The following is an 11,458-nucleotide window of genomic DNA, read 5'->3' as shown; positions in this document are numbered from 1 at the left end:
CGGTTAAGGACCATCTGTGAAAATGTATGGCCGTTGTTTGATTGTGAGAATCACCGACGGTCCTGACCGTTGGTAAATATAGATGTATATATTTTTTTAAATTCCCTTTATCAGAATATTGGGATACAACCTGCAATATGGCATTCAAACAACCTCACACTACAATCCATCATATTGAGATACAACCTGTAATATTGCATTCAAACAACCTCCCACAACAATGAGATACAATCTTATTATACAAACAACTTATAATACATGTAATATGGGATACAATTTTAAAACCTGTAATACATAATCAAGTCTCATTTCCAATTTTACAATAGAAAAAAGTCTCAGTTCTCTTAGAAAGAGTGAAGCAATAGAAAAAGCAAAAAAAATCACCATCTCCATCTTGTAAAGATCAGAAACCGATGAACACTACAATCCAGGTAGTTCCCAATAACCCTGTACGTCACAGCTGCAACTATGTATCTATCAACACTTCTTGTACTATCTTGGCCCCCCTTCCCTTGGCCATGTAAAGACCAACGTGATGCATCACTTCCTACAGGGAAAAATGCAAGAAAGAATGAAAAAAATGTGTCATGGGTACAATACTAATTACTATTACCAACGAGAGTTGGTCATGTGAAAAACTGAACAGATGAATAATCCCATCCAGATTCCTTTTCAATCTAAAGTTACCCAATATGCAAAATATATTGCATATAAAATCATAGCTAGGTCATATGCATAATATTATAATGAAACTGTAGGGAAGGAAAGACTTTTATGAAAGACAAAATGCACAATGAGAAATCTATGATATAATGTATTAATTTCATGGTCTAGCCTTTCTGTTAGTTTATGGTCATGGAGTAGCTCACATGCTAATATCATGCTAGTTTATTAACTGTGAGATCTCCATAGATTTAGAAGCCATAATGAGGTCACATGTCTATAATGGTAGGTGATAAGATCTAAGGATAGACATTCATACTTTCATGGGCAACTTTTGTTACAAAAACAAGCAGCCAACGAAGCTTCTGCATGCAAAATCCTCTCTATAACTCTTTGTTTATGATATTTTCTTGTGTACTTGCAGGCTAAGTAGAAACACCACTGGTGAGTTCTGGTATTTGTCATTACAAACATATATCTAAAGTGGTGGCTGAGCGCTTTCACCTCAGTGGTTGCTTCCAATGCAATAGAAAACATCGTTCTTTTCAGGTGGGAAATTTTATAAATTCAATCCATTATTCTCGAGATGGTAGGACCTCAAGTTTTTATTTTATGCATGGCCTAGCTCAATTGAACCAGTATGACTAGTTGGGGGACAGGAAAAAGCAACATATTAGGGTTAGGTTTTAACTTTTATCATATGAAACAAGATTATGACAGAATTCTCTTCTTCTCAAGGTAAAAATGTGCATACATTTCTGAAAACACCTCAAGACAGCTACAATCTCAACCATATAAACCAGCTTAATCACCAATATGAATTTTACAGCATATTTAGCCCCTAACCTGTGTGGAGAATTTTCAAAAAGTGCGTAAGTCTGGAACTCCAAAAACCTTCATATGTTTGTTGGCACACATCTGCACTCCTAAAGAAAACTGAACACAGTGACATGAATAATCTCTAACCCTTACCACAATAAATTGTCACCAAGTGGTGGCACATGTATGGATTTACTTAATATTTTACATTTAACCCTCAGAAATGAGAGACACCACTTCAATTGTCCAAGTAAATTACCATGATTCCACCAATACGCACTTCTATTAATACCAAAGACTGGATGTCATTATCTTGCCTGCAGATTCACAAATTCGAATGGTTAACAGAACCAGTTGAACAGAACACATGTACTATGTTACATTACACATTATAACTGGCTATTTATATGATAGACACAACAAAGTCTATGCAACTGCAGACAGCCCCATACGAAGAGGTATACATAAATTCTACGACATGCTACCTACAGTAGTGTGCAAAGAATGACACCATTAATCAGAAAATGCCTCAATATTGAATATAGTGGGAGGTTGAGGGAAATTTGACTGAACGATCTTATGAATAAGGGAGAAGATGTGAGTGCCTGTATTACCCTGCATATTGAAGATGAATAACAGAAAACATGTGATAAAGTTTTAACTTTTAAAGCATTGTAAAGCTAGTTTGCATTTTACCTTTCCAGGGATTGGTGGGTACCATACGGGTACCAGGGCCAGAAGGAGTAGGACTATTGAGAGATGGGCATGAGGATCATACAGAGTTCTATCCTAGATAGGCTGACAGGAGACTCAATGTTATCTGGTGGAGGTTTGGATCCAGATTCACTTGTAAAATATCCAACAATAAAGCATTAGTGATCACTCAAGTCATTTGATATGCATAAAAGTTGTTAACTGTTGACATCAAAAGACTATGGAGGTTTGGATCCCTAAGAGTTAAGAAATGAAATTATAGAATTGATTCATGCAATTTCTTATGAAGAAATAGTATCAGCATAAGTCTGTTTTAGTGTTTTCACTTTTCATGACCCACTTTATCTTTTGTACAACCTGTCAAAATGTAATTGTAATTCTATAAAAAAAATCCATACACCCAAAAGAAAAGATCTGTTGTGGCCATACAAAAATCAATTATGGGTATGCCAATACCAATTTTCAGAAGAAACAGAAGAGGGAATACCTCTTTTATGCTAGAAGTATCAATACTGTTATGCTTTGTTAGATACCCCAATGCACCTTGTCTTCTAATTACAACAGTTGTGTGGATTCAATACAATCCAAAAGGAATATGGTTTCAACAAGCTGAATTTGTAGAATTCACAAAACATGATTGAGGAGCTATCAATATCTACAAGACATTAAATTAATTTGATACTATCATCTAAACATCGCTGCATGGCATCAAACGATGGGATGAAATTTGTTGGGCTCACTTATCGGTAAAAATCTAGTACCATCAAGATTCCTTACAAGAAAAACCTTAATACAGCATCAAAGCTAAAGTGAATCAAAATCAATTGATCTAACAAGTCAAAATAAAGTGATCATGCAGTTGCCTTATTTTTATTTGGATCACCCACTCGTAGCGTTAAAGAATAATCACAAATACATGCTAAAAGGAGTGACCCAAGGAACAACAGGGAATTAATGCATTCTTTCCTTAAGAAACAATGGAGAAGTTTCATAAACCAACCCCTTGAATTTCCATTAGATCATTTAAAATCCTGTTATGTAGAGAAATTGAAACAGTAGGCAGCAAAACACTTCGAAAACTTAGCCTAACAAGACAGGCATAATTTTCATAGGAATCATAAACAGTAAAAAGGGTAAAGGATTACCTGAGTACATGTGCAAGAACAACCAATACATTGTGGCATGACTGTACAGTTAACTAATGATATTAGGAATAAAATCTGAGTACATGTAATAACAACCAATGCCAGAACAACCAATGCCTGAATACATGTGCAAGAACAATCAATGCAAGAACAACCAATACATGTGCAAGAACAGCCAAAATCCAAAGAAGAAAGTAAGGCCTAGCATTTATAAATGTACAGTTAACTAATGATATTCACATAAGCCAAAATTAAGTAGCTAATAAGATATGATAAGAAATATTGAAACAATCGCTACCCTTCTCAAATAACTAAAGCTCTTCCTCTTAAAATCAAGTAAAGATATGCTCCATTCCCCCGAGTAAGTAATATTTGAGACCAAGGTATACAATGTACAAAGAACACATCATGATTATCAGAGAGAACTAATTCACTATTTCTATCTAATGAGTGAACCAACAAAAGAAACAGTATAAACACTATCAAGTATTGGCATTTGGCCAAAGCCTTAACTTAGTTTCAATAATAAAAAAATTCACTCAATTGATCGAAAAGAATAAATTCAATGATAACGTAAGAACATTGAAACCAAGTTAGGCTAGTATGTCCCTTAAAAGACACACTAGCCTTCCTTCCGTAACCTATATGAATACATATCTTGAACCAAATGTGTATTAGGAATAAAATCTACCAGAATCTTGTTCTAAAATTTTTCTCAACAAAACAGAATTTTACTTACAATTAGACACATAAATAAGTTTTGAATAAGAGTTATTGAGATGCACTGACCAACTTACATTATCATCAGATGCCACAATCAACTCTATTATGTCACCATAGAACATGAAACTAAGGTCAAGGAAAAGAGAATAAAGAAATAAAGAAGTTAATTGCCTGAAATATTTGTTCCTAGACAAATTTGGATTGTTGTCCGATTCAAAATTATTCATGATGTGTTTGAGCTTATAAAACTGTTGATGGTTGTACTTAGTCTGTGTAAATGCCCCAATTTTATTTCCATGTACAATTTGTTTGAAACATTGGTGTTTAGTTTTAAAATGTCAATTCAAATCTTCCTTAAATTGTTTCATCAATTGTCGGTACATTGAGGCTTTCCTTATCACCTCACTCTAACATTCGGAGAAACTACCCGCTCACAGCACTGTCATGCCATATTTTTTAATTTTTGGTGTCTTCTCTGAATTGTGTTTCAATCACATGGTGAGCATGGTCTTGATCGATTAGGGAACAACAAAGGAATAGATGATATAACACTTGGAAAGACACAAGTTTTCATTAAAATGATTCATTAAAATCAGCTACATGAGCATTAAGTATCTAATAGAAAAGCAAGGAAATGGATTACTACTGTAGGAAATGGATGACAGTTGAATCAGAGAATTACTATTGTCGGTACATTGAGCATTAAGTATCGAATAGAAAAGCAAGGAAATGAACGACAGTTGAATCAGAGAATCAGAAACAAAAAATGCATGTCCCTTATGTTCTTATCCATCAAAATGGCTAATTTGCGACAGTAATATCTAGTGCAAAAGGCAAGGCAAGGGTGTTATAGTCTTCTTACCAGTTATTAACTAAGGTTGTGTTCTTTTACCTTCTAGAAATTTGATTTTCCCTCTTTTTGTTCCCCCAAAGAAAAGAATTGCCCATTTGGGTTCTACAACTACAACCCGATCTGCCCATTTCTCCGATCCCCACCCAATGAGCAATGAAAAAAAATGCAAAATTCTACTTAGTGTAGTGTGTAGAGATATGCAGGAACATAGTAGAGAATTTTAAGCCCTGTTTGTTTTGGATTTTGAGAACAGATTGTGAGTCCAAAACTGATTATTGGACTAATTTTGAGTCCAATAATCAGTTTTGGACTTAGTAATCAATTCTCAAAATCCAAAGCAACAGGGGCTTACAAGAAACAAACTTAAATCCAATAAAGCATCAGCAGCTAGTAAGAGAGGAGACAAAATAATAGATAGATGAGAGATTTGATATGTGAAATGAGAGATATGAGATGAGAGACTACAGGTTTGAGGCATACCGTTGATGCCATTAAGAGAGGAGACAAAATCAATCACCCTTGCAAGCCCTCTCTCTTCTGAACAATCTACAAGGGGAAAAAAAAAACTAAAATAAAACAGGGAGGAAGAAGATCAACCTATTGGGAGAAAATGGTGAGAGATGATCTCAAGATGACTAAGACACATTCAGATGACAAAAATCATGAAACTCAAATGACTTGAAGATGAGTAAGACACATTCACATAAATTTTCACTACAAGAAAAGTGACATTCACCGACGGTCATGACCGTTGGTGTATACGCCAATGAATGTCGGTAAAACTTACACCGACACTTTTAGTGAATGTCACTGATACTACCGTGCCTAAAGGTATTTACCGACGGTTTGCATTAAACGTCGGTGCTACCCTTTATACCGGCGTTTATGAACGTCGTCAAAAATAAAAAACAAACGTTGGTGTTAAGGCTTTCACCGACGTTTTAAGTAAACCGTTGGTATATGTAATATTACACCGACGGTCAAGACCGTCACTAAAAGATCCACATGGCCATTGCATATGTGTCTTTAGCGACGGTTTGTGAGCGTCGGTGTATATACCGACGGTTAAGGACCATTGGTGAAAATGTATGGCCGTAGTTTGATTGTGAGAATCACCGACGGTCCTGACCGTCGGTAAATATAGACATTTTTTTTTTTTAAATTCCCTTTATCAGAATATTGGGATACAGCCTGCAATATGGCATTCAAACAACCTCACACTACAATCCATCATATTGGGATACAACCTGTAATATGGCATTCAAACAACCTCACACTACAATGAGATACAATCTTATTATACAAATAACTTGTAATACATGTAATATGGGATACAATTTTGAAACCTGTGATACAGAATCAAGTCTCATTTCCAATTTTACAATAGAAAAAAGTCTCAGTTCCATAAGAAAGAGTGAAGCAATAGAAAAAGCAAAAGAAAAAACACCATCTCCAAGGTAGTTGGAACAGCATAGACCACTTCAAATCAATGCATACAAAAAAAAGATTAATATCACATCATATGAGGGCAAATTATTCACCTGGCTCACTAATAGGAACACTCTGCTGGACTTCCTCATCAGCCAGTGGAGCACTGCCCTGTGATTTTGGTTCCTTAAAACTCATTGACTCACGCATAGCTTCAGACAGATTGACATTTTTAGTAGTTATATTTTCCCCTGACTGCTGCGGAGCATTGACAACTTTTGCTTCATTCGAAGTCTGCTTTAAATTTGGAGTATCATCTTTATGAGAGGGTGATAAGTGAGCCTCCTTGGCAGTGGCAGAAAGAGTAGGTGACGGAGCTTTGGGCTGTGGGCAAAGTGCAGACTCCATATCTGAAAGAAGAAAGCAAGTAGCCTCAATGATAAAAAAAGGTATTCAAATCCAATGAATGAAAATAAACACATTTAAAATGAGCAAGTATAGGCTCAATGATAAGAAAGGTATTCAAATTTAGTGAATAAAAAATAAACACGCTTAAAATGCACACCTTGAACTTGTGAAAAGCTTCCAGCTCTTTCTGCACTACTGGTTGTCGACTCCAAGAAGCGACTGATGGTTTCCCTAAGTGTCTTATTAGGTAGCAGGTCATCTGCGAGTATATTTGTGGCCCCACATACACAAGATGGTTTTGAGATTATGTGATCCCTGATACCTGATTGAAATTGCAAAAATGACTGAGAAATTGTAGACAATATTCAAAAAAAAAAAAAAAAACACCAAGAATTTGTAGACATCGAATCTCCAAAAGGCATAAGGGCCCAGAGATTTAAATGGACAAACAAAAAATGAAGCCAAATATTATTCAAATAATTGCGATTTGCAGCCATTCAAAAAACTAATTCAAATAATTGCAAACAGATCCACAGATCAAATACAAAATAGGCCCATAATTTATTCATCATACTATTATTTAAAACCCAAACACTGCAAGTACAAATATAATGGAGTAATTTGATCAAAACTAACAAAATCAACATCCTTCTATTATGACAGAACGTGACAAAAAAAACAGCTTTTCTTTTGCATTATGTAGTCTCTACCTGTCACGGTTTCTGAAATCTTAGCTCAAACAAATGACTGAATTTCCCTCACACAAGGAGAAAATAATGTATGCAGTGCAGACGAAAGTCACAAAATACAATTTAAATCCAAAAATACAGGCATCAGAGGCCAAGGTCAGAGATAAGCAATTTCTCCTGTTTTGATTGATAACGGGAGATTCTACATTGAGAGATAAAGGAGATAAAATATTCCATGTCTTTGCCTGAATAAAACAGATATCAAAACTTCAATGAAAAATCCAAAGCCTAAACATCATAACACATACATTTGTCGCAAAAGCTTTTGAAACAGCACTTGCTAGTGAGGACATCTGCGGTAATTATTTTCAACAAAGCAATTTGAAAATAGGGCCTAAACATCTGCGGTAATTATTTTCAACAAAGCAATTTGAAGGGGCTTGAGCTTACAAATCTCATAGCAGATGAATCAGCAGCAGAGAAGCTGCTCTTTGGCTGAAGAACTTCTACATTATTCTCTACAACTGTTGGCCCGCAAACATAGCACAGACCCCCATCCTCAAGATCCTTGGTTACAATATTTTTAAGTAGTCACATTCAATTGTAATGGTACTGGAAAAAAATTTACAATAGAACCAAAGATCCATATGCCACAAAAACTCCAAGAATACAAGTCAAGCTAAACAAGAAGAGCGGAAACAACATTCATCTTCATCAAGTACTTGAAACATAAAGCAAAAGAAAACGATTACAAATGATAAAGATGTGAAGTGTAAGTTAGTACTCGTCTGGTTTGGTAACAATGGGCATGCGAGGCAGTCCGGGAACTCGACGAACTAATACAGATGTATTTTTTGGTATCAACGTTGCTTCATCAGCATACTCTGAAATTCAACATGGCATAGAAAGTGTATAAATAATGCAGAGGGATTAGTCCAACCCATATACCCAAATAAAGAATGTCTGAAACACGATTTGAATCATCCAATTAATAAACCTAGGGAAATCATGGAGTTGTGTTGTTTGCAGCAGCCAAAGAGCCCAATCACTAGGGCATCGGTGTTCAAAATGGACACACGCACTAAAAAAACACAGGCAGCCTATTTCTGCTCTATGAATGCCCCAATTCACAGGGTGCTTTGGCAACTGCAGATAGTATTCCTGAATAATAAATCCTAAACATAATAATCTTAAAACCCAGTAACCCCAATCAAGGCAGTGATTCAACCTTAAAATTATGATCCAGATCAAGGGGCAGATAGTATTCCTCAATAATAAATTTTAAATATAATAATCTCAAACCCAGTAACCCTAATCAAGGCAGTGATTCAACCCTAAAATTCTGACCCAGATCAAGGGGATTGAACAACCCAACTTTTCCTCCACCAGGGCAATTGCTTCAAAAGAACCCTAGGCCTCATATACCCCAAAAAAAAAAAAAAAAAAAAAACACAGTGGCAATCACCAGAAAAAGACCAACACCAGGTCCTATCCTAACCAGATAAGGTAAAACTACAAATCCCCCTTCTCAACTCAACAAAGCCTTTGTCCCAAACTAGTTGGAACTACAAATCCACCTTAAAAAGGAAACATAATTCTCTGACAAATGATCAATTTGGGTGTGAAACTCGTGTGTAAACTGCAATCTATTAGATTAGGATTTATTATTGAGCTGAATACTGATCAATTTAACCATTTAACCAGAACGAATAATGTGAATAAACAAAATCTAGTCTTGAAAAAAAAAATAACAACCAACCTTCATTAGTCTGGGGATTGGAGACCATAAGGTCAAAATCAGTGCCCCTGCCCAAATGCTTGGACTCGAATATTTTTTCTTTCAAATTTGCAACTGATATGAAATGACCATCGATAGATACAGAGTCGTAATCTTTTGCACTTTTAAACTTATAATACACAGCCATATTCCTTTTTTTTCAAATTACCCTAAACTGAGCAGAAAAAATCAAAGAAGAAAAAATAAACAAGGCTTGATATTACGCCCCACTTAAAAATAGAAGAGTACAAGTAATTATCTTCTTTTTATCTGTGTCTTTCCTTTCTTCAACAAGAAACCCTAGACGATCTCTTCAATAACCAATGTATGAATCCAAATACACCAAATTTATCAGAGATTCTATAACAACGAAGCTTCTAGATGAAAAAAATCTTCAAGATCTGAAGGAACTTCGTAACAGAGTCTTTATCAGGCCGATCTAACTGAAGAATCTTTTAGATCGCAAATTGACAAAGAAAAAGCCTTCGATGAGGAACCCAAGGGTGTCACACTAGTTTTTTAAGATACTAAAAACCTAAAAGAGGGAGCCCCTAAAATTTGAAGCCTTGCTTTTCTTTTCAGAACACATATTATTCAGTAAAACATGAAACTAAAAGGGAAGAGAAACATAAAAACCCTAGAAAGCAGTGCTAAAATTATGAAATAGAAAATAAGGGAAAAACCCATATCTTACCTCCAAACACACCTAGGGTTTTCTCAGATTTTCGTGCTCGAAATCTCCTCGAGGCGAACAAGAGACAAGCTTGAGGATGGATTGATTTTCATGCTCAAAACCTCCACTCGCAGACTGATAGTCTCAAACAAACAAAGGAAAAATCAAGTTACGAAAAAAACTAAAAAATATACTGATCTTAACGAGATTGACTTTTGATTGTCTCACATACAAAGAGAAAGACAGAAACAAAGATATTCAAAATGAAAATTGTGTTAGAACCAACCATAAATCACACAGCTTACCTCAACAAGCAGAAACCCTAGCTTGTCTTTGATTTCCGTGGAGATTGAGGGCAAGGAGCAGAGCTTGAAGTCGAAATCCACAAAGTTTCTGGTTTAGGGAAAGAAAAAACCAAAGTTTCTGGTCTAGGGAAGCAAATCCCAAAAGTTTTTGGGAAGAAACCAACCAAAATCGAAAATTTTAGGGAAGAAAATGGAGATTTTAGGGCTCTTCACTTTTTTAGGGCTCTTCACTTTTTTAGGGCACGAAAGAATCGATAAACGCTTAGGTTTTTCTTCCCCGCGCGATTGGCTTCGTTTTTTCGTCTCCTGAATATTTTATCTCTGCCCTCATCGACGTTCAAAAAATCACGCCGGTGTTTTACCAAACCAGCGACGCTTGAGAAAGTCGGTAATTCCTCTTCTATTTAAATAGACATCTAACGACGTTTTAACGGTAAAACGTCGGTAAATAATCACTTTCAGTGACGTTACAGGAACGTCGGTAAATTATTAAGGCGTATTTTTTGGGCGTGAGTGGTTAGTCACCCTTCACCGTCATTCCTTCAGTGAACGTCGGTGCATGTACTATTATTAGGGACGTTATACATGATGAACGTTGGTGAATGCCCTTTTTCTTGTAGTGTTTACTGGTAGAGATAAATAAATCACTGAACAACAAACTGACCCAAGTTGCTCCCCAACAGATTAGTATTGTCCGATCAAGATGGGTTCAACAGTAATGGGCTGGACATCACTCAGATCAAAAGATTTGATCAAATCCATGTCACACATGTTAGTAGCCAGAAAGTGGCACCTAGGAAAGAGTTTTTTTATGGTGAGTTTTTTTCCTTGTGAGTCGTTAATGCTTAACATACATAAGAAATTAAATATGAGACTACAAGTGTCAGACAATTAGTTAAATGCAAAACAAACACCACTTATCTTCATACTAGCAACATTCAATTAGGTGTATGACAACAATCACTCAAGACAATATCAATTGCAATTATTCACTAGTGCAATTAAAACTACCAAATCCTTCAGTCACCTAGTCTTTGGTTGTGCTTAGAAATCTGTTGTGCAGCTGCTCTCAAATAAAATAGCCGGCCACGAAATGTCTTTCTGCGATGGTCCCTAGCAAATCCCAACCCACATATATTGTGATGAGTTGCAAGCATGTAAACACTATTGCAGTTTACATGTAAGACTAGTGGAAAGGAATGTGAGAGTTGAGAGATCCTCACAATCACAATACTGGCTTATGACAGCTCCTTAATTTAGG

The 11,458-nt window shown here is 35.8% G+C and overlaps 1 protein-coding gene and 1 long non-coding RNA gene across 2 annotated transcripts; both read right to left on the bottom strand.

Moving 5' to 3' along the window:
- Window positions 1-233: 233 nt before the first annotated feature.
- Window positions 234-7,844, bottom strand: LOC143879040 (E3 ubiquitin ligase PQT3-like). Its single transcript, XM_077381244.1, has 5 exons — window positions 7,751-7,844; window positions 6,911-7,075; window positions 6,459-6,755; window positions 5,398-5,463; window positions 234-547 (listed from the first exon to the last, which is right to left on the bottom strand). Exons 1-5 carry the CDS (start codon window positions 7,842-7,844, stop codon window positions 381-383), a joined length of 789 nt encoding a protein of 262 aa, XP_077237359.1. The 3' UTR covers window positions 234-380.
- A 205-nt stretch (window positions 7,845-8,049) lies between these two features.
- LOC143880342 (uncharacterized) lies at window positions 8,050-10,587 on the bottom strand. Its single transcript, XR_013251641.1, has 3 exons — window positions 10,198-10,587; window positions 9,914-10,027; window positions 8,050-8,326 (listed from the first exon to the last, which is right to left on the bottom strand). It is a non-coding gene; the product is annotated as an uncharacterized LOC143880342 (long non-coding RNA).
- Window positions 10,588-11,458: the final 871 nt, after the last annotated feature.

Source organism: Tasmannia lanceolata, unplaced genomic scaffold (genome assembly GCF_043159265.1).
Source record: "Tasmannia lanceolata isolate RefF3 unplaced genomic scaffold, GAP_Taslan_0.1 ptg000006l, whole genome shotgun sequence".
NCBI classification, from domain to species: Eukaryota; Viridiplantae; Streptophyta; class Magnoliopsida; order Canellales; family Winteraceae; genus Tasmannia; species Tasmannia lanceolata.
This window is presented reverse-complemented; position numbering and strand designations above follow the sequence as displayed.

What these genes read in the sequence shown, in the direction of transcription:
- LOC143879040 (XM_077381244.1), bottom strand. Translation starts at nt 7,844, where the DNA reads ATGTTTAGGCCCTATTTTCAAATTGCTTTGTTGAAAATAATTACCGCA. An exon ending in CAAAAGCTTTTGCGACAAAT is followed by an intron (nt 7,076 to 7,750) that starts GTATGTGTTATG and finishes AATTTCAATCAG; the next exon opens with GTATCAGGGATCACATAATC. An exon ending in AAGCTTTTCACAAGTTCAAG is followed by an intron (nt 6,756 to 6,910) that starts GTGTGCATTTTA and finishes TTCTTCTTTCAG; the next exon opens with ATATGGAGTCTGCACTTTGC.